Raw genomic sequence first — 22,646 nt, forward strand, 5'->3', positions numbered from 1 at the left:
AGCTCCAGGCTCCTGCCAGCCGGGTCCCTGTCACTGCCCTCCTGTGCCTTTCAGCTCCTGGAGTGCCTGGACCTGAGCAAACACGGTCCCAGTGCCCTGCTGGTGGTATCCAGGCTCCTGCCGAGCCAGTGCAGGCACAGGCTGCGCCTGGCACTCAGAGGCCTCGTGGTGCTCAGCAAGGAGCCCTCGCTGGTGAGAATGGGGCAGTGGCTGAAGCCACGCTGGCAGTGTGGGGCTGGGCAACGCAGACCTCTGGGCTTGGCTGGGCTTTGGCAGCAGAGGCAGCTGCTCCCAGCTCTCCTGCCTCCTGCTTCAGCTGCCCCAGTGCCCCAAGCAGCTGTTGGTGCTGCAGCCATTCACGGCTTCACAGCACAGCCTGGTCTTGCACACAGGGAGGAGGAATACGCGGCCTGTATCAACACCTGGTGCAGCAGCTGGCAGATCCAGATGCAGAGGTGGTCCGGATGAGCCTCTGTGTGCTCACACATATGTTCCGGGACAAAGACCTCCTGCTACTCAGCGTCACCGCCCTGAAGCTGGCTGAGTCCCTCCTGCCACACTTTGAGAATGTAAGGCTCTGTGCCCCCAGCCAAAGGCACTGGACATTGCCTGGAAACTTTGTGCTCTGTGCAGTTCTGAGCCTTTGCCCCAATGGGCCCAAAGCAGTTGTTGCTTAGGACTTTTCCTTTCCTTCCAGGACAACAGCCATGTGCAGCTGCTCTCCATTCAGCTCTTTTGCAAGGTGATGGAGCTGGTAGTGGAAGAGGGGGAAGAGCTTCTCACAACAATCGTGAACCAGAGCCTGCTCCCTCTGTTCTTGCGCTGGCACCATGAGAACCTGCAGGTGGCCGAGGTGAGGTTTTGTGTGACGGTGCCGCATCCCTGGCAGGGGGCTCAGCTGCCTCCTGCCCTGGCGTCTGGCGGGCTCCAGCCTCCCCTGGCTGTGGTGCAGGGACACAGGTCCCGTGCCCTGGGCTCTGGTGTCACCTGCAGCTCTCTGCCGCTCTCCAGGCCTCTTTCCAAGCCCTGCTTTGTGCGGCACGCTTCCTGAGGAGGAGGGACCTCGAGGAGTTGTTGACGAAGGTGCGGCGGATTAAGTTCGCTGAGAGCCTGGTAAGGACAGCCCGGGAGCCCGAGCCCTGCTCCCAGTGCTCGGTGCGGGGGCCTGGCGGCTGTGGCCCTGCCCAGCGCCGCAGCCAGGCCCGCCAGCCTGCGCCCTCCACGCTGCTCCCTGCCCTGGGCCGTGCGGGCCGACTCGGGAGGTGCTGGGCTCAGGGAGTGCCCGGCCGAGGGGCAGAGCCCGCGCCGAGCCTTCTGTGTCGGTGCTCCCCGCAGCTGCTGCAGGACGAGAGCCCACAGAGGACCCTGCGAGAGGCTGCCGCCAGGTTCATGGGTGAGCCCCAAGCCTGGCGCCCCTCCCTGCCCCCGGCCTGGCTGCTGCCCCATCTGTAGCGGGAGCTGAGCCCGGGCCACTGCAGCCGGCTGGCATGGCCCTGGCAGGAGGCTTTCCTTGGATTTCCTCAATCTGGCCTCTGACCTTGGCACTGTTCTTCTCTCTTCCAGCTCTTCAAGCCCTGAAGGAAGATGAGAGTCCATCGTGCATGAGCAAACTGCTTCAGATGATCTTTGAAAGAAGATGGATCAGATGTACCAGCGTTCATCAGCGATTTCCAGTGCCCATTGAAGATGCGACCCCCCTGCAGAGCAGGATGGACCAGCTGGAGCTCCAGGCACAGCTCTGGCTGCTCACAGCTGAGCCTGTGGGAAGCTCCAGGAGCTCCTGCCATCTCTCTCCCTGTTGGCAATTCCCTCCCTGCAGCCCTCAGGCCCTGCCCATCCCCTTTTCTGCTTCCCAGCTCACCCCTTTGCTTCGCTTTCCCTTAATAAACTGTTTGGGTTTTTCACTTTACCCGCATCTCCGTGCAGCTGAAGCAACACAAAACCTGAGCCCGGAGACATGCACGGCCCTGCTGCCGTTCTCCTCTGCGCTGCATTCTGGGCATGGACAGAGAGGAACAAGGGCAGCTCAGGCTGCAAAGGTCCCTGTCCTGCTGCTCCAGCTGCACAGCAGCATGGAGTTAAAGGTTGTGCTGAGCATGCTGAAGGCGATAAGGAGCCTGGCTTTTAGAAGAGCCAGCTTGAGTTTGCTGTGAACCCAGCTGTGCGGGATTCCATGGCAAGCATCCACTGAGGGCAAAGGAGCTTGCGTTGGCGGAAGGTTTCACAAAGAGCTTCCTGAAAGCACAGCAATGCTCCATCCGTACACAGGGACAGGAAGAAGGCAGAACCAGAGACCACCGTGGCCTAGCAGTGAGCTTTGGGTGTGCCTGAAAGCAAATGGAGCAGCAGCAGCAGCGCAGTGGCTGGGACTCAGGGGCGCCACCATCCCAGCGGCCTGAGCGCCGTCAGGCAGTGCCTGCACGCTGGGCGTGCTTCTGGCAGCTCTGGTCTTCCCACAAGCAAGGAACCACAGCCCCTGCCTCAGAGCCAGTCAGAAACCCAACCAAGCGAGACCAGAGGCAGGGGACCCTTCCCATCTCTCTGAGGCATGGCTGCAAAACAGCCGCAGCTGTGTCTTCCTGCCCCTCTGTTTGGGCTGTGCTGAGCCCAGAGTCAGCCAGCTTGTGCTCTGCTGTGCCAAGAGCATTCTGGGCAGGTAGGAGAAGGGCTGCCTGCACAGTGGGGAAGGGGCTCACGAGAGCCTCCTGTGGGAACAGGGCTCCGCTCCCTGCCTGTGAACAGCCTGGTTTTGCTGCCATGAGAGAAAGCAGGAGCTCAGGCACGTGAAGAGACAGCGGGCAGCTCTTGTTTATAGGGGGCCTGGGGCTGTGTGCACCAAGGGACACATGGAAACAGGCTCGGGAGAAGGAAGATGAGCTCCAGCTGGAGTGCCTGTGTGCGGGGCACGGAGGTTCAGGGATATCACACCATGACCAACATGATCCAGTGAAGCCAAATTTATTATCCCTAAAAAGACTATATTTTTAAAAAATCTCTACTGTCCACATGTCTCTAGCTAATACATGATTGGTTAATCCTAGCTGTTCACACGTCTAAATTAGAATGCTGATTGGATCACCTAATTTTTCACATGTCTTGCTGTGGTTGTCTGGCCCACCCATGGCTCACTTTTTTCTTACTTTCCCAAGCTCGCTGACAAACCTCCTGAGTCTTAACAACTCTTCTTCTTTTATCGCTTTCAAGAATATACCAAGCCCATTTCTGAATATGTCCATTATTCATTGTTTGTGAACGTGACCATTGTTCATTAGTACAAGCAGGCTGGATTGTGCATCGGCTGAATATGGCCATTGTCTAGCAAGAACTCCTCAATCTGCAAAAACCTCTCAACAGTCCCCCATGCCCAGTCTGATGCTGCACATGGAGCCACTGCCCACAAGTGCCTGGCTGCGTCCGTCTGGCCAATGGCTCGTGTCCACAGCAGCCCACTCTGCCAAGGCAGGGCTCTGAGGGTGCAGGTCAGCCTGTCAAGTAGGACCATGACATAGTGGGTGCACGGTGGGACTGTGGGAACGGCCTGGGCACAGCAAGGGCTGCAAATGCTCAAGGCCAGGGGCTTCTCCATGCAGCTTCCAGTGGGCTCAGCTGCTGAAGGGCTGCTGGGTGTGGCCCTTTGTGACACAGGGCCCTTAATGATGCAGGACATGGTGGTGCCCAGAGACCATTGTGACATCAGAGAGCCCCACCATGACTGAGGGTGTATATAAGGGGCGCAGAGCCCTGGGGTGCCCAGTCCCATGAGAGCTACTCTTGTAGAAGGAAGCAGCTCCTGGGATCTGTCCGTGCTACAGGAGCTCCAAGATGGAAGAGAGCAAGACAAAGCTCAACTCCTTCCAGTCACCCAGCCCCCTGCCCAGCTGGGGGCAAGACCAGGCTCTCAGCAGGCACTTGGTGGGGGCAGTGGATGCCTCAGCCTGGCCACGGTCAGACACTGAGGAGGAGGAGGAAGAGAAGAAACTTGACAGAGATAACAAGTGGGGAGATGTTGGGGCCCGAGAGCTTGGCCTGAGGGAAGAGGTGACAAGCTGTGAATTCTCCCAGTCAGTGCCAGCAATGGCAGCCAAGGAAGTGTCCCCACGCAGAGCAAGGAGTGCCCATGAGTTGCAGCAGTGGAAGGCGGCTGTGAGGGTGCTGTGGGGAGATGGGGCACAGCAACAGCCCTACCAGGGGCAGCAAAGGGCAACAGTCCAGGAGCTGCCCCCAATGGAAGAGGAGGTGACTGAGCCAAAGCTGAGCCAGCGAGGGGAAGGAAGTGTGAACAGCCGGGAGAAGCAGGCACATTCTCCTGCCCCCAGGGAGGAGGTGCCATCAGCAGGGACACAGAGCCCAGTGCCTGCTCCAGACAGCCCCAGCTGCCTGGACAGCCCCTCACCCAGCCCACTGGGAGCCCAACCTCCCAGGGAGCAGCTGGAAGAGGCAGAGCAGGGCTCAGTGCTGGCAGAGAAGGAGAGTGAGGAGGGCACCTCAGCTGGCAATGATGAAGACTAGGAATCCTACACCCAGACTGAGCTGTGCCAAGAGTGCCAAGGTGAGGCAGAGCCAGAGCTGTCCCAAGGAGAGTTCAGCAGCTCCCAAGACCTCTCCAGCTGGGAAGACTGCAGCGAACCAGAGCTCAGAGAACTCTGAGATGATTCCATGGAGGAAGACAGCAGCAGCACAGACCTGCCACAGGACTGCTGTGAAGGTAACAGGATCTTCAGCTTCGCACCCACTCCCTTGCTGTGGGAGGAGGAGGACAGTGACTGAATGAAGTCAGCATCCACGAGCTGTCTGAAGGGGAAGGCAGGGTCCAAAGGCTGGCAGATCTTGCGGCAGATGGGCTGCCACTACCCTTCCCTCAGGAGGTCTGGGTTGAGGGGCAGTCAGCAGAGTCCCTGCGTGCCTCGCTTCCCTCCCTGTGCAGTGAAGGCTCCGTGGGCCAGCAGGGGCCTGAGGCAGGGCCACAGAGCCCAGGGCCTGCCCCGCAGAGCCCTGGCGGCGCTTTAGCTGGCCAGCTGGGAGCGCAGGCCCGCAGGCAGCAGCGGCTGCCCCGAGCAAACGGCCCGGCCGCCTCAGGCGGGCGCTGCGGGCACTGCGGGCGCTGCTCTGCTGGCCCTGCCTGGCGCGGCAGCTGCAGGAGCAGCGCCCATGGCCCTGCCCAGCCCGGGCCGGCCGATGGTGGCTGCTCCCTGCGCGGGGCCCCAGGGAGCCGCACGGGCGGCCTCGGCCTGGACATGGCCCTGCAGCCTCAGCTGCCCCAGCCAGCCTGGAGCATCTCCCCAGCACCCACAGTCACTGCTGGGGCCAGCCCCAAACAGCACGCGTGGGACACGATTGGTGCCAGAGCGCTCAGCAGGAAATCCCAGAGTCATCGAGGTGGGAAGAGACCCTGACGCTCACCCAGTGCCACCGGCACCCTGGCAGCACCATCATCACTGCAAAACCACGCCTCCAAGGGCCACCTGGAAGCAAGGGACTGTTGGGACACTGTGGGGCCCCATGGAACCCAGGGAACATGGAACAGCTCTGGCTGGCTTGGCCTCCCAGGGGCCACCTGACAGCTCTGGCTGATCTTGGGAAGTCAAGGGCTGCCTCTCATCAGCTCCTGGAGCACTGAGGCTCCATGCTTTCCTTGCTATGGAAAAGAACTATCTCACTTTTCAGATGCCCATTGCCAAAATTGGTACTCTGCCTAAACTATTTCCTCTAGGCAAGGGTATCTTGCAAAACAAAACCTGCCAGCCCTGGCTGGCCTTGGCCTCTGGTGGTCATCTCTCATCTGCCCCTGAAACAGAGGGGCTCTGTTCCTTCATTCCTATGGAAAAGAAACAGCCTTCTTGTCCAGGGACCATGGCCAAAATTAGAATTTGGCCTCCCAAATTCTGTATATCCAAGGATTGCTCCCAGACAAAAGTAACCAGGACAGACAGGTCCGGCTGTCTCTTGTGATTTTCTTAGACTATGAGCTGAATGTTTTGATTTGGAAACACCTTGGAGAGGGCTCAGATGTGTCCCAAGGAGGGGTTTGGAGGCCTTGGGCACATGAGCACAGTATAGGGACAATGGAGCTCTGTGCTCAGTGGGTTGGAGACTGAGGACAGTGGAGCAGAGCCATGAGAGTGTTTAAAGAGCAGCTTCAGGGATGGTGGATCCTTTTGATATAATGGAAAACAGCCAGAGAGAGGAAGTATTAATGCTAAGGGCAGCTGGGGAGGCCCAGACTGGTACCAGGAGAAAGGAATTTCCCTCCCAGGGCAGGGCTGTGGTGCAGCACGGCCCCCAGCAGGAGCCTGGAGCAGCCCCAGGCTCTGTGTGGGCAGGCAGGGGCAGGCAGGAGGCAGAGCTGTCAGCAAAGGAAGGGCCCAGCCAGGTGGGGCAGCCGGGGGATGCCGACAGCCTGCAGGGACAGAGGCGCAGGGCAGGGACACCGTGGGACAGCCTGGGCTGCACAGGGCACAGGGATGGGCAGCAGCTGCAAGACAGCCCTGCCAGAGCCAACTTGGGCAGCACTTTGGCCATGGCTGCTGGGCCTGGGCCTGAGGCCACGAGGAGACAAGTGACCCTTGCAGGCCTGGGGCCTCATTGCCTCCTCGTCCCTGCTCAGCAGCCTGGCAGGGGCCGCCCCATGCTCCTGCCCTTGGCATTGCACATGCCCACATGCCAGTGCCCATCCCGGGAAGAGCCCTGAGCAAGGAGGGAGGGACAGGATCTGCCTGGCCAGGGGCTGGGGCTCAGGCCTTGGCCCTTGGCATTCCTGAAACACATCCCCACCATTTCCCTCATCCAACCCCTGGCACTCAGAGCAGCTGAGGAATGGAGTCACATCCAGGGGTGTCCCCAGGGCTCAGGATTTTGGCCAGGTCATTTCAATCTCTTTATTGCTGATCTGAACAAGGCCATCAAGGGCACCCTCAGTCAGTTCCCAGGTGAGCCCAAGCTGGGTGGGAGTGTGGCTGTGCTGGAGGGTGGGAAGCTCTCCTGGGGAGGGATCTGGCCAGGCTGGAGCCATCCATGGGCCCAGGACAGCTGGATGAGGATCACCAAGGCCAAGGGCTGGGTCCTGCCCTGGGCTCACAACCACCCCAAATCCCTGGCTGTGCCCTGCCCCTGATCCCCCAGCCTGTCCTGTTTCCTTCGTCCCTGCATTACCAGGGACTTTCTGGGACAAGAGAGCTCTGCTCTGGGGATGGAGGGAGGTCCAAGTGCCACCACTGGAGTGGGAAGCACAACTCATCAGGTTTGTGTCGTTTGGGGGTCAGGAACTGGTGAGACTCAGAGGCACAGAAAGTTTCTCTTCATGGCCAACAGACCACAATTGAACAGGACACAATTTAATAACAATCATGCTCTTCCCTGAGCCATGTGCAATGTCCCAGCAGCGTCTGATGAGTGCATGATCCACAGGTGATTTCCATACTAAAATTAATTTTAGACAAACATGGTTCTGTGATAGATACAAACAGAATTAAGTTCTTGTATCAGGATGTCCATCCTGGAGTGGGGGCAAAACAGCTCAAACAATTCCTGATTTGCAAAGCTGTCAGTGGTGGATAGAGAGGGGAGGTCAGGCTGCTCTTGGTGTTAAAGAAATGCTGAAACCAACCTGACTCATTTCATCTCCTCATGCCCTGCCTGATCTCCCCTCTTTCCCCTCCCACTCATTGGCTTTTGTCTCCCACCAGGCTCCCCGGTGAAGAGCCTGGCTCTGTGTTCTCCATCCCCTCCTCGCTGGCACTGCCAGGCTGGCATGAGGAGCCCCTCAGCCTTCCCTGCTCCAGGCTGGACAAGCCCAACTCCCTCAGCCTCTGCTCACAGCCCAAGGGCTCCAGCCCCACCTTGGAGGCCCTTCCCAGACCCTGCTCCAACTGCCAGACATCTTTTCTGCCCTGGGGAACCCAAACCTGGCCACAGTGACCTGGATAATCCCCGTCCTTGATGTCCTGGTCACACAGCCCTGGCCCCTTTTCCCCTGTCAGGCTCTGGGGTGGATCCTGTGGAACATCCTTTGGTGGAGGCTGTGGCTCCAGGTGGGCCGGGGGGATCCTGGGGGACAGGGACCACGCTGGGCATGGACAGCATTGGACTTGTTGGGAGAAACTGTGAGGGGGAGCTGGGGCAGAGTGACCAACCCAGTGACCTGACACAGCCCTGCTGGGTTGTCACACAGCCCCTCTGTGATGTCACAGCCCATTCTCTAATGTCACACAGCTGGTCTCTGATGTCACAGCCAACTCTGTGATGTCAGAATCTGCTCTGTGATTTCAGACCCCTGCCCTGTGATGTCACAGCTGGCTCTGTGATGTCACATAGGATGCCTGTGATGTCATCGCTTCTCAATGACCTCACATAACCCACTCTGTGATGTCACAGCCCACTCTGTGACCTCATATTAGCAGATGATAAATTGTCTCCACCAGCTGAGCTGACACCTGGAGTTTGTTCTCCAAAGCCCCAGGCCTGTGGAAACCACACAATGCCCATTGTGTGAGAAGGGGAACTAGAAGTTCAGCAGCCTCAGTGTCCTGCCAGCTCAGCCAGGCCCATGGGAACATTGGGGTCCACAAGCACCAGGGACTACCAGAGAGACCCCCAGGACAGAAGAACACATGGGTTAAGGGGAGGGAAAATATGTTAATGATTTTGGGTAAATAATTACCACATGTGTTAAAAAAAATAGAAAATTACCATATTTGCAGATGACACCAAGCTGGGTGTGAATGTTGATCTGCTGCAGGGTACGAGAGCTCTGCAGAGGGCCCTGGACAGGCTGGATCCAGGGCCCAAATCCAACAAGGTGAGGTTTAACAAGTCCAAGTGCCGGTCCTGCACTTTGGCCACAACAACCCCTGCAGCGCTACAGGCTGGGGACAGAGTGTCTGGAGAGCAGCCAGGCAGAAAGGGACCTGCAGGGACTGATGGACAGCAGGCTGGACATGAGCCAGCAGAGTGCCAAGGTGGCCAAGATGGCCAGTGGCTCCTGGCCTGGATCAGGAATGGTGTGGCCAGCAGGAGCAGGGCAGGGATTCTTCCCCTGTGCTCAGCACTGCTTGGGCAGCGCCTCGAGTGCTGTGTCCAAGTCTGGGCCCCTCAATTTAGGAAGGACATGGAGGGGCTGGAGTGTGTCCAGAGAAGGGCAGCAAGGCTGGTGATGGAGCTGGAACACAAGAGCTGTAAATAGCAGCTGAGGGAGCTGGGGTTGTTTATCCTGGAGAAGAGGAGGCCCACGGGAGACAAGGTAGTGTCAGGGCACAGGTTGGACTTTATGATCTCCATGGTCTCTTCCACCCTTGCTGATTCTGGGATTCTCTGAAGCCACCCTTGGAGCAGTTGCAGGAGGAGCCCTGGGCCTCCTCTTCAGAAGCTCCAGCAGCCCAGGTCCCTCAGCTTCTCCTGCCAGCCCCAAAGCCCGTCCTGTCAGTCCTGCAGAGCCTCTGCAGCTCCTCCTCACTGCCCAGAACAGGGAGCCCCAGAGCCAGACACAGCAGCCCAGATGTGCCCCCCTGGCCTGGGGTGCCTCTGGCAAGGGAACAGCACCAGGCGCTGCAGGAGCCTGCAGACAATTCCTGCAGCACTTGCAGGATGATCCTGCTGCCCAAGGGACGTTCCCATGGGGCCAAGTCAGGAACTGCAATGGGGAGTGGGGCCAGAGAGGAAAGGGCAAGCAGGGATGGGCTGTTTGCAGGGGAGGGAACAGGGGTGGGCAATGGGAAGACATTTGTATCAGGAAGAGGAAAGAAAGCAAAGGTGAAGCCAAGGAAATGCTCAGGGCAGTTTGGGGGTGGCTGCCAGGCAGCCCTGGCTCTGAGCAACAGCGTCTGCAGTGGGACAGGAAACTCCCAGCTGATGGGAACAAACTTTCTGGCTAAATGCAGAGGCCAGGACAAAGCTGAGTGGTTTCCCTGCTGTCCCCCAGCCCTTGCTGGCCCCAGGGGCTGATGGCATTTGTGCTCCCTCAGGTTCATGTCCCCACAGCAACAGCATGGGGGTGCTCCCCCTGCTGTGTGCAATGCAAACAGGGGCTGCTGAGCCAGTGCTGCCGTGTCTGTGCGTGCAAGGATGGGGCACCTGTGTGAGCTGGGGGAGAGGCCAGGGCTGCAGAGGGGGGATGTTGTTGGCAGCTACATCAGGACGCTCTGGGACGCTGCCCTGGGCTGTCCAGCACCTTGGGGATGGATCAGCCCCTGCTCTGCTGCTCCTTCCCGTCTGCCCCAGGGCCCTTGCAGAGCCCCAGCTGTTGCTGCCCTCAGCTGCCATGGCAACCCTGGGACAAAGCGGTGCCAGGGCTGTTCCAGGTACAATTGCAGTGACACTCGTTGGTGCCACCAGGTGCCATGGCAATGGCCACAGGGACCCGTTCCATGGTTTGGTGCAATGGCAACCAATGCCCGGACCCGTTGTGATGGTTGGTGGCCATGGAAAGCTGCCCTGGTCCCTTGCTCAGGGCTGGTGTCAGTGCCCAGAGCCAGAGGGGATCCCTTGCTGGGGGCTGTGCCATGGCCACCTGCCCTGTGCCGCGCTGGCCGCTCTGGCACCAGGAACCAGCAGCCACCGGCACTGCCAGGGCCAAAGGCCAGGTCAGCCAGACAGAAAGGGGCAGGGCTGGGCACTGTTTCCATGGCAACCGGCACTGGGGGGACACCTGGGTCACCTGGCCTGGCAGTTGCCATGGAAACCCCCGGCAGGGACTGAGGGCACAGCCCCTGGCACTGAGACACTGCTGGGCCGGGTGCTGAGCACAGCGCTGAGCACGCAGAGATGGTTTTGTTCTTGCTGAGCTGCAGCACAGCCAAGGCCTGTCCTGCCCCTCGTCCAGCCACGCTGGGGAGGGGCTGGGGCTGCGGGGGAGCTGGGCAGGGACACAGCCAGGACAGGGGACCCAAACTGAGCCCGGGCATACCCCAGACCAGAGCACATCATGCTCAGGGTATGAAGGGGGGAACAGGGAGGAAGGGGGGAATTTTGGAGGGAGGGCTTTTGCCTTCTCAGGGAACACTTAGGCAAGAGAGGGCCCTGTTTCACCAGTGGGCAGGGTCACTACCAAAGACACAGACAACAACTTAAGGAATTGTGTCATTTATATCATACACAGCTGCAAAGATTTACAAAACGATAAGCTCAGCAAAGCACATCATCATTAGGAAAGAATTACAAAAGAAGCTCAGCAATCCATCATAACTCATTATTACATTTTGATGACCAATCCCTTGGTGAAACACTAGAGGTGTTTTTGGCAGGCAAAGATTCTGGCTGACTATCAAGGTACACCTTACAGACATCAGTAGTACTTTAGTGACACCATTCTTCATTCTTTTTTCTCAATCTCATTCCAATTAGGAACAAGAATTCTGTTGTGCCTGGAGCTGGCACCTTTTTAATTCCAGAATAATGCCCCCAGGCCCTTTGCTGTTCAGCTTTCCCATGCTGTCTGTGGCTAACAAGGCTTGGGGGGCCCTTTCCCCTCTGGCTGGAAGGGGCCGGGTCCCAGTCCCTGAGGGGCACCCAGGCTCCTGGATGGAATTGCTGTGCAAGTCCCTCAGTGTCACAGCAGCTTTCCCGTGGAGCCGGGTGGATCAGAGCATTTTCCAAAGGGGCCCTTGGGGCAAACAGGGAGATCTGGTCTGGCAGGATGTGTAAAACCATATCCTGGCAGATCTACTTGTTCTCACACAGAATCCTTGGCTGCAGGGACACATTCCCATTGTTCCTGCCCAGGGTTCAGGACGCAGAGTTGTCTTTCCCAGGAGCTGCTCCTTCAGCTGCCTCGGGAGGGCCTTTTGGCCTCGGGACCCACACTCTGGCTCCATTATTAGGGCTGCTGCCTCCAAACCCTTTATCTGCACAAATGGTGGTGACTGGAGGTGGATCTCCTGTTTTCACAATCGTTCTTAAAATTGCAAAATCAGTAATTGTGCTACCCTGTCATGGGGTTGAACAATCCAATCTTGTTTGTTATTGTTTACAGAATTACTGTAATTTCTCCTTGATATTCTGCATCATTTCCTCCTGCCATGACAGGAACACTTTGCAAGGCCAAGCTCCAAGGGAGCAGTTACCAAATCAAAGTGTCCTGAAGGAATCTGAATTCCTGTTTCAGGATTGATAGCTCTCATTGGCTTTGAATTTTTCCTAATGAATTCCAATGCATGAAGGCCCAGCTCTGCAGCCTCTGGGCTGGCCCTGCCAGGGGCCATCACAGCCAGAACAATTTCCCAGGCACCCCAAGTCTCACTGCCCATGGCTGGATTTGCAAACTGGGGGCAGCCGTGCACAGCCAGGGGGTTTCCATTTCCCCAGTGGGCCATTGTGAAGGACATGGAGCACATCTGGGAGATGGGTTCTCCATGGGCAAAGGTTCCCATCTCCTCATTTTTCCAACTGCTCTTTTAACAACCCCTTCACCCATGCAACCAATCCTGCAGCTTGTGCATAATCTGGTACATGAAAAACCCTGCAGGCAAAATCACTGTATTTTTCACAGGAACAGACAAAGCACTCTGCATCACAGTATCAGCAAACCCTGCAAAAATAGCCAATTTCCTCCCTTCCTCCTTTTTTCATTGTATACAATCTCCCAAAGTTGACCACTGACATTAGGGTCCTGGCCAATCCTGTTCTGTAGAGTATTTAGTGTTACATCCCTGAGCAGCCAAAGATACCAAATTAGTATTGTCAGCACTATTTCACATTATTATATAATTTTATACATAGATAGTGATATAGAAATATAGATAGATACAGACATAAATAAATATATATAAATAGATATATTGAAGTCTTATTATACTATAAATACATATATAATTATTATGTATATAGATATTTCACTTGCACAAATGCATCTGAGCTCAAGACTAAAACCTTCTTCTCTTGCTCCATGTGGGAGCATTCCAACCATAATTGTTCCTTCTGAAGGTGCTGTTTCCTATGTACTCTTTCCTTTTCCATATGCAATTATTGGATGCATTTGAAGCCATCCAGGGGTGCAGCTTCTTTTACCCGACTGCCCCACTACTCCCACAGGGCTCCAACCTCAGCCCACTCCAGAGCCAGGGAACTCCAGGGAAGGGCTTCCCAGCTGGGTATTTCTGATGGGACTGATTCCTCACATTGACACTGAACAAGTGACATTTTGTTGGCATCTGGCCAGACTGTGCCAGTTTTGTTTTACCAGTGGCCAAAGTCAGCACCAAAGACACAGACTCCAGCTGAAGGAATCAGTGTCATTTCCTGCAGCTCAGAGCAGCAAAGAATCACAAAAGGAGCAGCTCAGCAATGCACCCAACCATCCCCACCAAAGATTGCCTGCAGTGATTAACAAAGATCCAGCAGCATTTACCCTCAGCCTTTACCATCCCCCAGACCCACACAGCAGCTGGGGAAGCTGTCACAGCCAAGGGCTGCAGAGCCACTCCTGGGCACTGGGAATTCCTGCAGGTGCCTCCAGCCCCAGGTGAGGCTCCAACCCCGCTGGGAGAGGGCCCAGCTCTGACAGTGCTGAATGAACAAACTGACAGCACTGCTAGTGTGGCAACATCTGCTTTCATCCTCCTCTTGGGTCCCTCCCAAAGCCTGGCCAGGGCTCAAGGAGGAACCAAGGGAGCTGACTTTGACCATACAGCCCCAAACAAGGCCAGATGTCAGATTTCATGGCCTTGTCTGGCTTCTAAATACACAAAGGTCAATACATGTTTCACTAGTGAGTGGCTACATCTATCACAGGGCTAATGACCATGCATATTTCATCAGGGAGCAGATACAAAGAGAACCTTTGCTTGGAAGGTTCATCCAGAGGCCACCTTTGGCTCAGGGCCTGCTGTCCAGGCCTCACTCAGGGCTGGTGTCCAGGCCTTGGCACTTCAGGGACGTGGTTTAGTGCTGGGCTTGGCACTGCTGGGTGACCGGCTGCACTGGGTGAGCTCAGAGGGCTTTTCCAACAGAAAGGATTCTGTGATTCCATGATTCTATCCACTGCATTCAGCTGGGGCTATTTTAGCAGCATTCCTTTGCTCCAAAAGTTCCCTCTTGCCCAGCTCCTGTGGCCTGAGGCTTCAGCTCCTTCAGCTCCTGGTGCTGAGCTGCTCATGCTGAACGAGACGGCTCAGAGAGAAGAACACAGTCCATGCAATTCCTTCTGGGACACGGAGAGGGGAGGCTGTGCAAACAGGAGCATTGTTTGCTGTGGCCTCCTCTCTGCCCTTCACACCTTTCAGTGCTTTGAACCAGCCAAGAGCTTTCTCCAAGAGTGCAATGGAGCAGCTGTTCCTGCTCCCAGGCCTGGCTCTCTCCAGTCTCTGCCCTTGCCTGCTTCTGTCCCTCTTGCTGTGCCCTCTGTTCCCCCAGGGCTCGCTGGCTGCTGCCCAGGACTGTGGCACTGGCACAGATCCAGTGCTCCAGAGCCTCCTTTCTGTGCCCTTGCAGCTGCCTGGGCACAGCAGCCTTTTCCATCTGGAAGCTCCCCATGCACAGGGAGTGCCCAGCTCCGTTCCTTGCACAGCCTCCAGGAGCCCAGGGCTGCCATCTCCAGTCCCTGCTGGCACTGGGGGCTCCCAGGTGCCTCAGGCTGCTGTGACACCGCTGCACACGGGAGGGAAGAGGGGCAGGGGCTGTGCTCAAAGTCAGCTCCATGTGCTGCTGCTGCTGCTGCTGTGGGGTCATTTGTGCAGCCCTGTCTGCCCAGAGTCAGGGATCAGATGCTGCCAGTCTCTTCCAGCCCTGGCTGCTCAGAGTTTGGGCCTTGGAGCCCCAGGTGGCCAAAGGCAGCTGCTGCTGGTCCCTCTGTGTGCTCGAGTTCAGCAGTGCTGCTCCATCAGTCTGTGCCCAGCAACGGGGAAAAGCCTCAGCCCTGCAGGGCCAGGAGCTGCTGGGCTCTGCCTGAGCAGCTCAGCCAGCAGGAAGGGAGCTGCTCCACATGGGAACCAGGAGCAAAGGACATTCCTTTTGTAGGACATGTTTTCGATTTAGAGGGAAAAAAAAGGAAAAAGGAAAAAAATAGGTAAATTGTAAAAGATAAGAATAAAATCCAAGTGTTAGTGAAAAAACATAACACAATGTTAGTGAAAAAACCAAAACATAAATGCAAAGATACATTCTTTGCATTAAGAGGTAAATGATCTTTTTCAGAAGAGAACTCAGTTCTTTACATTGTAAATGTGCTGATGGCATGGATCCATCTTACTGACCTCAGCAGCCTCTTAAAAGATTTTGGGCTTTTTTCCCAACACTGGTATTTGAAATTGTGCTCGAAGCAAGAGGAAATTGCTTTGTGCCCTTCCAGCTCCAAGCAGGACTGGGAATGGAAACTCTGTCAAAGCCCAAATCCTTTAGAAGATGACCTTCCTTCTCACCCTGCGAATGAGCTGCACATTCCCTTTGAAACTGCCAGGAGTTTCTTAGAGTCACAAAGTCCCACTTACGGCTTTTTGCTCTGGTTTGGAAGTGCAGAAGGGCAATTCTCCATCCACCAGCTCCAGACTGCACTGCCTCAGGAGCACGGCCCACTCGCCAGCTTTGGCCCACTCGTGACACTGCTAGAGGAGGAAGAAAGTGCAATTGCACAATTCCAGCCAATAAAGAAGGAAGAATGGGACAGACAAAACACCCTGTGCAGATCCAGGCGTTCAGCTGGGACTGTGGAGAGTTTGGGTCCTTGCCAATTGGATGTGTGTCCCCAGCTGCAATCTCTGGGCCTGCAGCAGAGTCTCACTCACCTGCCAAAGCAGAAAGCTCAGGCGCTGTGCTCACAACGGGCTCGTCTGAAGCAGAGCTGTCAGAGCAATGTGAGGGCAGAGCCAGCCCAGCTGGGCCCAGGGCTGAGCCCAGCTGAGCCCTGGCAGAGCCCAGAGCAGCCTCAGCACCCGCAGAGCCCAGCTGCAAGGAGAGAAAGCAGAAACCGCCCGTCAGCTGAGGGCTCCTGTGCCCTTGTGCCAAGGCCTGCGGTGCCCAGGCCATGCTGGCTGTGCCCAGAGCTGTGCCCAGAGCTGCCCATCCCTGCTGCCTTTGGCACAGAGCAGGAGGGCAGCACATGTGCCCAGCCTGCAGCCAGCCAGGGCACATCCAGCCCTCAGCAGCTGCCCAGAGCAGGATGCTCCTGTGCTCGCTGCCAGCTCCCAAAAGCTCTGATACCACCCTGCCAAGCACACAGGGACCCACCTCACGCCAGCCACGGCTGCAAGAAAAGCTGCTCCCAAACGATGTCCTCAGCCTTCTTCAAGGGCACGGCCCATCCACGCCACAGCTGCTCCCAAGCACTTCCCCATCCACACTGGACCACCTCGAATGCTTCCTCTGGAATAACAAAAAACACATTATTGAAAAGAGTTTAGAGACAAAAAGGGAAAAAAAGAAAAACGGTAAAAACTCTTATCTCTGTCAGGCCCTTGAGGAAGGCCCAACCCCTACATGGTAGGGAAAAACCCAGCCATGGCTGTGAGAAACCCACACTTTCTCTCTTCCCCCCTGCACTGCCCCCCCAAAATCACGGTGACCCCAAAGCAAACAAGGGCAGTGGAGCAGCCCAGCCCTTCCTTGCCTGCACAGCAAAGCAGCTGTGCACAGGTTCTGGAGTCCCACCTCTGCTCCCACCATGGGCTTTGTTTGTGTCGGGCTCGCTGCCCCAGCCCCAGCCCGGGGCACGGTGGGTGCTGGGGCTGTTGGCAGGGCCAGGAGCCCACTCCCATTTCGTACCCACCCCAGCCCATCCTCCCAGCCCTGCCAAAAGCAGCTGGGCAGCCACTGAAGAATGAGTTGCATCTGCCCCAGCAAAGGGGGAGCCTTTGGTTCCCCGCCATGCTGGGCAATGCCCAAATCTGGCAGAATTTCCCTGGGTGGGGACTCACCTGCAAATTCCCTGTGGAGTTTGGCTTTGAAGAAGGTGCCAGAATCAAAGTCCATCACCTTCAGCCTCCCGTGGCCAGGCTGAGAAGAGCTTGTCATTACTGATGTCACCCTCGCTGTCTCCAGCAGCAGCAGCAGCAGCATCATCCCCACCCGGTACAGCTTCTCCAGGGGCTCCTTCTCCTTCCCTGGGGGCAGACCAGGCTCTCAGGGCTCTGCCCAGGGCCCCAGCTGTCAGGGAACCAGGACAAGCAAAACCAGCTGGGATGGCGGCCACCAGTGCTGGGCAGAGCAGCTCAGCTCCAGCACAAGGGCTGCGTGTTCCCATCCCATGACCCCGGTGCTGTGACACTGGCAGCACAAAAAACTCTGGGTTCCTTTGCTTCTGACTGCCAAGGCACATGTGGAGTAGGAACTTACCAGGGCTCTGGATCAAAGTGTGCCTGTGGCTCTCTCCCTTCTTCTATGGCAGAGGAATATCCCACATCCAAGGATCACAGAACAGGTCTTCCAGTGTGGGTCTGTCCAAGGAGTTCACGGATAAACACCACCTGATCAGGTCTTTGCACTCTGGGGAGAAAAAGCAGAAACTGAAGGTCAGCCAGAGAAGGCTCCTGTCTGCTTTGCCCCACTATTCCCATGCCCAGGCCATGCTGGATGTGCTCAGAGCTGGGCCTAAACTTTCCCATCAATTCCCTGTTTTGGAGGAGAGCAGGACATGTGCCACCTCCTCAGCAGCTGCCAGAGCGGGATGCCCACGAGCCTGCTGCTGGCTCCCAGCACTGGCATTCCCCCCGTGCCCAGACAAGAGGATCCACCTTGAGAGAGCCGTTGTGGCAGCGGGAGCTGGCCCCAGCTGAGGTTCTGGCCCCTCCTGAAAGGGTGCTCCCCGCAGACCATCTGGTGCAGCAGGATGCCCAGGGACCAGACCGTTGCTGCCTCGCCATGGTACCAGCCAAAGTCGTTCCATTCCGGGGGGCTGTACGACAGTGTTCCTATGGAATACAGATGGAGTTCATCAGGGGGATGCTGCTTCTCCCAGAGCCTGGCCCCAGCATCCCTGCACCTGCGGGGGCTGCATCAGGGGCACACAGGGTGACCACTGCCCTCTCGCCAGCACCTGGGACTTGTGCACAAAGTTAGGGTTGGAAAAGAAGCCTCTGGTGCTGGAAGAGGGCAGCCCTGGCTAGGCTCAACCATGACATGCAAAGGAAAAACCCACTCCATGCTGGGGAAAAAACCTGCCCATATCCTCCCTGCCTGCATTGCCCCAAAAATATTATGAAGCCAAGGCAAACAGGGCGAGTGGAGCAGTCCAAGCCCTTCCTCTCATCTGCACACCAAAGTGGCTGGGGCACAGGTTCCGCCCTCCCTCTCTGCTACCCCCACCCACGGGGGGTTTGGTCGGGCTGGCTGCCCCAGCCAAGCCCCAGTCCTGGGCAGAGTGGCTGGCAAAGGCTGCCTGCAGGGCTGGAAGATGGCTGCCCACCCAGCCCTGCTCTAAAGTAACTCAGCTGAAGATTCAGTGCCCTGACTGGCAGCAAAAGGGAGAATCCCCGCTGCCACAGCCAGCTTGGGCTGGGAGATGTTGGGCCATGAGATGTCAGCAGCGGGAGCACAGCCCTGTGTAGGCTCACCTGCAAAGTGAGTGTAGACTGTGTCCTGCAGGTAGGTGCCACAGCCAAAGTCAATCAGTTTGGCCTGCCCGGTGTCCAGGTCAACCAGGATGTTCTCTGGCTTGATGTCCCTGTGCAGGACCCCGCAGCTGGTGCAGTGCCGCACGGCCTCCAGCACCTGGCGGAACAGCTCCCGCGCCTCCTCCTCGGGCAGGAACCGCCGTGCCCGAATGAAACGCTGCAGGTCCTGACACTGCTCTGGCCGCTCCAGCACCATCACGATGCAGTTGGGGAGCTCGAGCCACTCCAGCAGCTGGACCACACCGGGGAAGCCAGTAGACACCTTGGTCAGCAGCACAACCTCCAGGGGTGCGCTGGTGCCGTCGGGCTGCGGAAGGAGCACGACGCCGTCAGTGGGGCCGATGCCGTGCCGGGTCTGGGGAAGCCCTCAGCCAGCCCGGGATGCTCTGCGCCCTGCGCTGGCCCCACGCCCGCTCTCCCTCGGGGCGTCCTGGCGGCTCCCACCGTGCCGGGCCCCGGCTCATCCCCGGCCGGCAGCCCCGGCTGCTGGCCCCGCTCACTCACCAGCTCGCCCCAGTGCCGGACGCGGTTCCGTGGCACCCTTTTGATGGCCACCTGCAAGCCAAGGGCAGCAGCGGGGTGAGCTCGCTGCCCGTACTGCGAGCCCCATCCTCCGCCCTCCGCCCTCCTCCTCCTGCATCCCCTCCTCCTCCTGCGCCCGCCGCCGGCCCCGCCGCTCACCGGGGCGCCGTCCGAGAGCCGCGTGGCCGCGAAGACTCTGCCGAAGCCGCCGCGCCCCAGCAGCGATCCCAGCCGGTACCGCTCCTGCAGGGCCTCCTGCGCCGTCCCTGCGGGCGGGACGCGGCTGTCAGCGCTCGGCCCGGGTCCAGCAACGGCCCCCGAGCGCCCCTCACCCGCCCCGGGCCGGCCATGCCCGGGCGTTCGCTCCCGGGAACGCGGCACGGGAGGCTCGGGGCCGGCGGCCGCGCTGCCGAGCGGCGGAGCTCGGGCCGGGGAAGCCGCAGTGGAGGCGGCGGGAGCGGCCGCGCCGCGTGTGTGCTCCGCGGGCCCCGGGAGAAGCCGGGGCCGGGGCCGGCGCCGGGGCTGTGGCCGGGGGCGGGGCCGAGGCCGGGTCCGGGGCCGGGCTCGGGCCAGGCGGAGCCGAAGGGCGGCGATGCCGCCCCAGCCCCAGGCACTGATGCCCGCCCAGCAGCGCCACCGCCAGTACACCCAGAGCCGGGCGGAGGCGAGACCGCGGCGGGACGGCCGGGGCCGGGCACGGGGCAGCCCCGCCCGGGGCCGGGGGCGGGCCGGGGGCATGGCCCTGCCCTGCAGGGGGGAGGGAGGAGGGGAGAGGAGAGGGACGCCGGACAAGGGACCCCGAGAGAAGGGTGCCCGACAGCGGGAAAGGGAGAGAAAGAGAAAGAAGAAGAGAAAGAAAAAGAGAAATAGAAAGAGTGCTTAAAACTATCTGTTTGCTGCTGCTGCTGTCGCCGCTGCTGCTGCCGCCGCTGCCGCCGCTGCAACTGAAGCACCGGGGCCGTTCGTCCCCGTGTCCGTTCCCCGCTCGCCCCACGAGCCCCACGTTCGAGCCCCGCGCGCCCCGGGGACAGCCCCTCCGTCTGCCCAAACACGGGAACTTTGCAGCCTTGAGCCCAAATGCAGAGCCCTGACTCCTGCACACTGGCACAGTGATCCCCTCGCTCGCTGCTGTGCATTGTCCTTGCTGAGGGGCAAACACTGTCGGGCCACCTTCCCTTGGGGTAGGATTCCCACCTGAGCCCAGCACTGCATTTACATCTCCAGTGTTGCTTTGCAGTAAAAACAGGGGAAGGAAAACTGTGTGTGGCTCATGGTATTTTAGTGTCTAAAAATCACTACGTCATCGATCTTAGAGATGAGATGCATCTGGAATTACTGGGATGCAACATGAAAAAGGGGAGCATAGAAATAGATAAGGGAAAACATCTTAGATTGTTTCTTTCATTTTCATTTTACTTCTGGAAAGCTGTTTCAGTTTTCCAGGAATCCCCTCCTGTCTGCTCTCCCCAAGAACCTCTCATGGAGAACGAGGTCAAGTTTCTGTTGCAAGATTTTCCATCAGGGAATTATGCCACATGTGAAGTTTTCATTGTGACTGTTCTGGTTTAGGGCAAATTTTGGGAGGAAATCTCCAAAAGGGGTCCATCTAGAAAGCAAGTTCAAGCGTCCCCTCCCCGACTAGTTCAGGAAAAGACTTCCCTTGAGAAAAGTTAAAAACCCCAGTTTGTTTAACAAGTAAAGTATTCACAAGCATGAAAAATGAATAATATTAAATAAAACCTCGGACAGTGCTGAAGAGATGGCAAATTCAGAAGGTCCTTTTTGTGGGTTGTAGTTGGCTCCCTCGGTCTCTTCTAAGTCCCTCTGGTGCTGGAATGCAGCGTCCCAGAGCTCGGGGGGCCACAGGTGTGAGCTGCTGCTGTCGGTGTTTGTCTGGGTTTTCAGTCCAGAGCAGGTGTAAACAGTTCCAAGAAAAAAGAAAGTCACAGTCCAAGGAACTTCCCTGCCCCAGCTAGCTAAAAAACAATTGCTAGACATGGGCTGTGAAGGCATCAGGAAGTTTCCAAGTCTGAGCATTGGTGGTCTCAGCTAACACCAGAGCTGGATGGTGCTGGAGCCAGAACCTGCAGATTTCCAAATTTTGGCTTTCTGTGCCAGCAAATCGCTGGACTTGGGCTGTGCCAGCACTAGGAAGTTTTCAGATCTGGGCACTGGCGTTGCCAGCAAACACCAGATCTAGGTGATGTCGTTGCCAGTGATAGAAATCTGCTGGATTTGTGCTCTGCTGGCACTGAGAAATTTCCAAATCTGGGTTCTGGTTACATGAAACACAAGATGTGGGTGGTGCCAGAGCCAGTAAGAGGAAGCTGCCACAGGTTTTGGATTTCTGTGCCAGCAAATTGCTGCACTTGGGCTGTGCCAGAATAGGGAAATTTCCAGATCTGGGCACTGGCAGTGGCAGCAAACAGCCCATTTCAGGCTCCAGGCTCCAGGCAGGACTGTATCTGGATGCCTTCCTCTTTGTCTTCCTTCTTTCCTTCCTTCTTTCTTGGGATCCTGCGGCCAGCAAACTCCAGATTGTGCAGTGCTGGCAAGGGGAAATTGACAGGTTTTAGCTTACTTTGCCAACAAATTCTGGACATGGGTGGTGCCAGAAGAGGGAAATTGCCAGATGTGGGCACTGGCAGTGCCAGTGCACACCAGATCTGGGTAGGGAATGTGCCAGCACCAGGAAATTGCCAAATGCTAACTTTCAGTGCCAGCATATTGCTGGAATTATGCTGTGCAGGAACCTGAAAAATTCTGGATCTGGGCACTTGTGGTGTCAGCAAACACAAGACTGGGTTGCTGTAGGTACCAGGTATTTGCAAGGTTTTGGCTTTCTTTGCCAGAAATCACTAGACTTGGGCTGTGCTGGCACCGGGCAATTCCCGCATCTGGGCACTGGTGGTGCCAGCAAACACCGGATCTTGGCATTGCCAATGACAGTAGCAGGGAATTGCCACATTTTGGCTTTCTTGACCAGAAAATTGCTGGACTTGGCTCTGCCAGAACAGGGAAATATCCAGATGTGAGCACTGGCAGTGGCAGCAAACACCAGGTCTGGGCACCTGTATTGGCATCAGGAAATTGCCGGATTTTGGCTTTCTGTGCCAGCAAATTGCTGGACTTGGGCTGTGCCAGGACAGGGAAATTTCAAGATCGGGGCGCTTGTGCAGCAAACACCAGATCTGGGTGGTGCTGGTGGCAGCACCGGGAAGCTGCTGGGTTCTGGCTTTCTTTGCCAGAAAATTGCTGCATTTAGGTTTTGCTGGCACTGAGAAATTTCCAGATGCTAATTTTCTATGCCAGCAAACTGCTGGAATTAGGCTGTGCAAGCATCTGAAACATTCCTGATCTGGGTACTGGTGGTGTCAGCAAACCCGACATCGGGTTGCTGTAGGTACCAGGTCTTTGCTTGGTTTTGGATTTCTTTGCCAGCAAGTTGCTGGACTTGGGCTGTACCAGAATAGGGAAATATCAAGATCTGGGAACTGGCAGTGCCAGCAAACACCACATTTCAGGAAGGACTGGATCTGGACCCGTTCCCTCCCTGCCTCCCTCCTTTAGCAAGGTGCCAGAGGGGCTGGACAG

The 22,646-nt window shown here is 57.3% G+C and overlaps 1 protein-coding gene across 1 annotated transcript; it reads right to left on the reverse strand.

Annotated features, from left to right (window-relative positions):
* Positions 1 to 17,296: 17,296 nt before the first annotated feature.
* On the reverse strand, positions 17,297 to 22,442 carry LOC131561686 (serine/threonine-protein kinase pim-1-like). Its single transcript, XM_058811062.1, has 6 exons — positions 22,419 to 22,442; positions 19,212 to 19,799; positions 19,035 to 19,085; positions 18,471 to 18,837; positions 17,652 to 17,828; positions 17,297 to 17,403 (listed from the first exon to the last, which is right to left on the reverse strand). Exons 1-6 carry the CDS (start codon positions 22,440 to 22,442, stop codon positions 17,297 to 17,299), a joined length of 1,314 nt encoding a protein of 437 aa, XP_058667045.1.
* Positions 22,443 to 22,646: the final 204 nt, after the last annotated feature.

The sequence above is a fragment of the Ammospiza caudacuta genome, chromosome 10 (genome assembly GCF_027887145.1).
Source record: "Ammospiza caudacuta isolate bAmmCau1 chromosome 10, bAmmCau1.pri, whole genome shotgun sequence".
In the NCBI taxonomy this organism is placed as follows: domain Eukaryota; kingdom Metazoa; phylum Chordata; class Aves; order Passeriformes; family Passerellidae; genus Ammospiza; species Ammospiza caudacuta.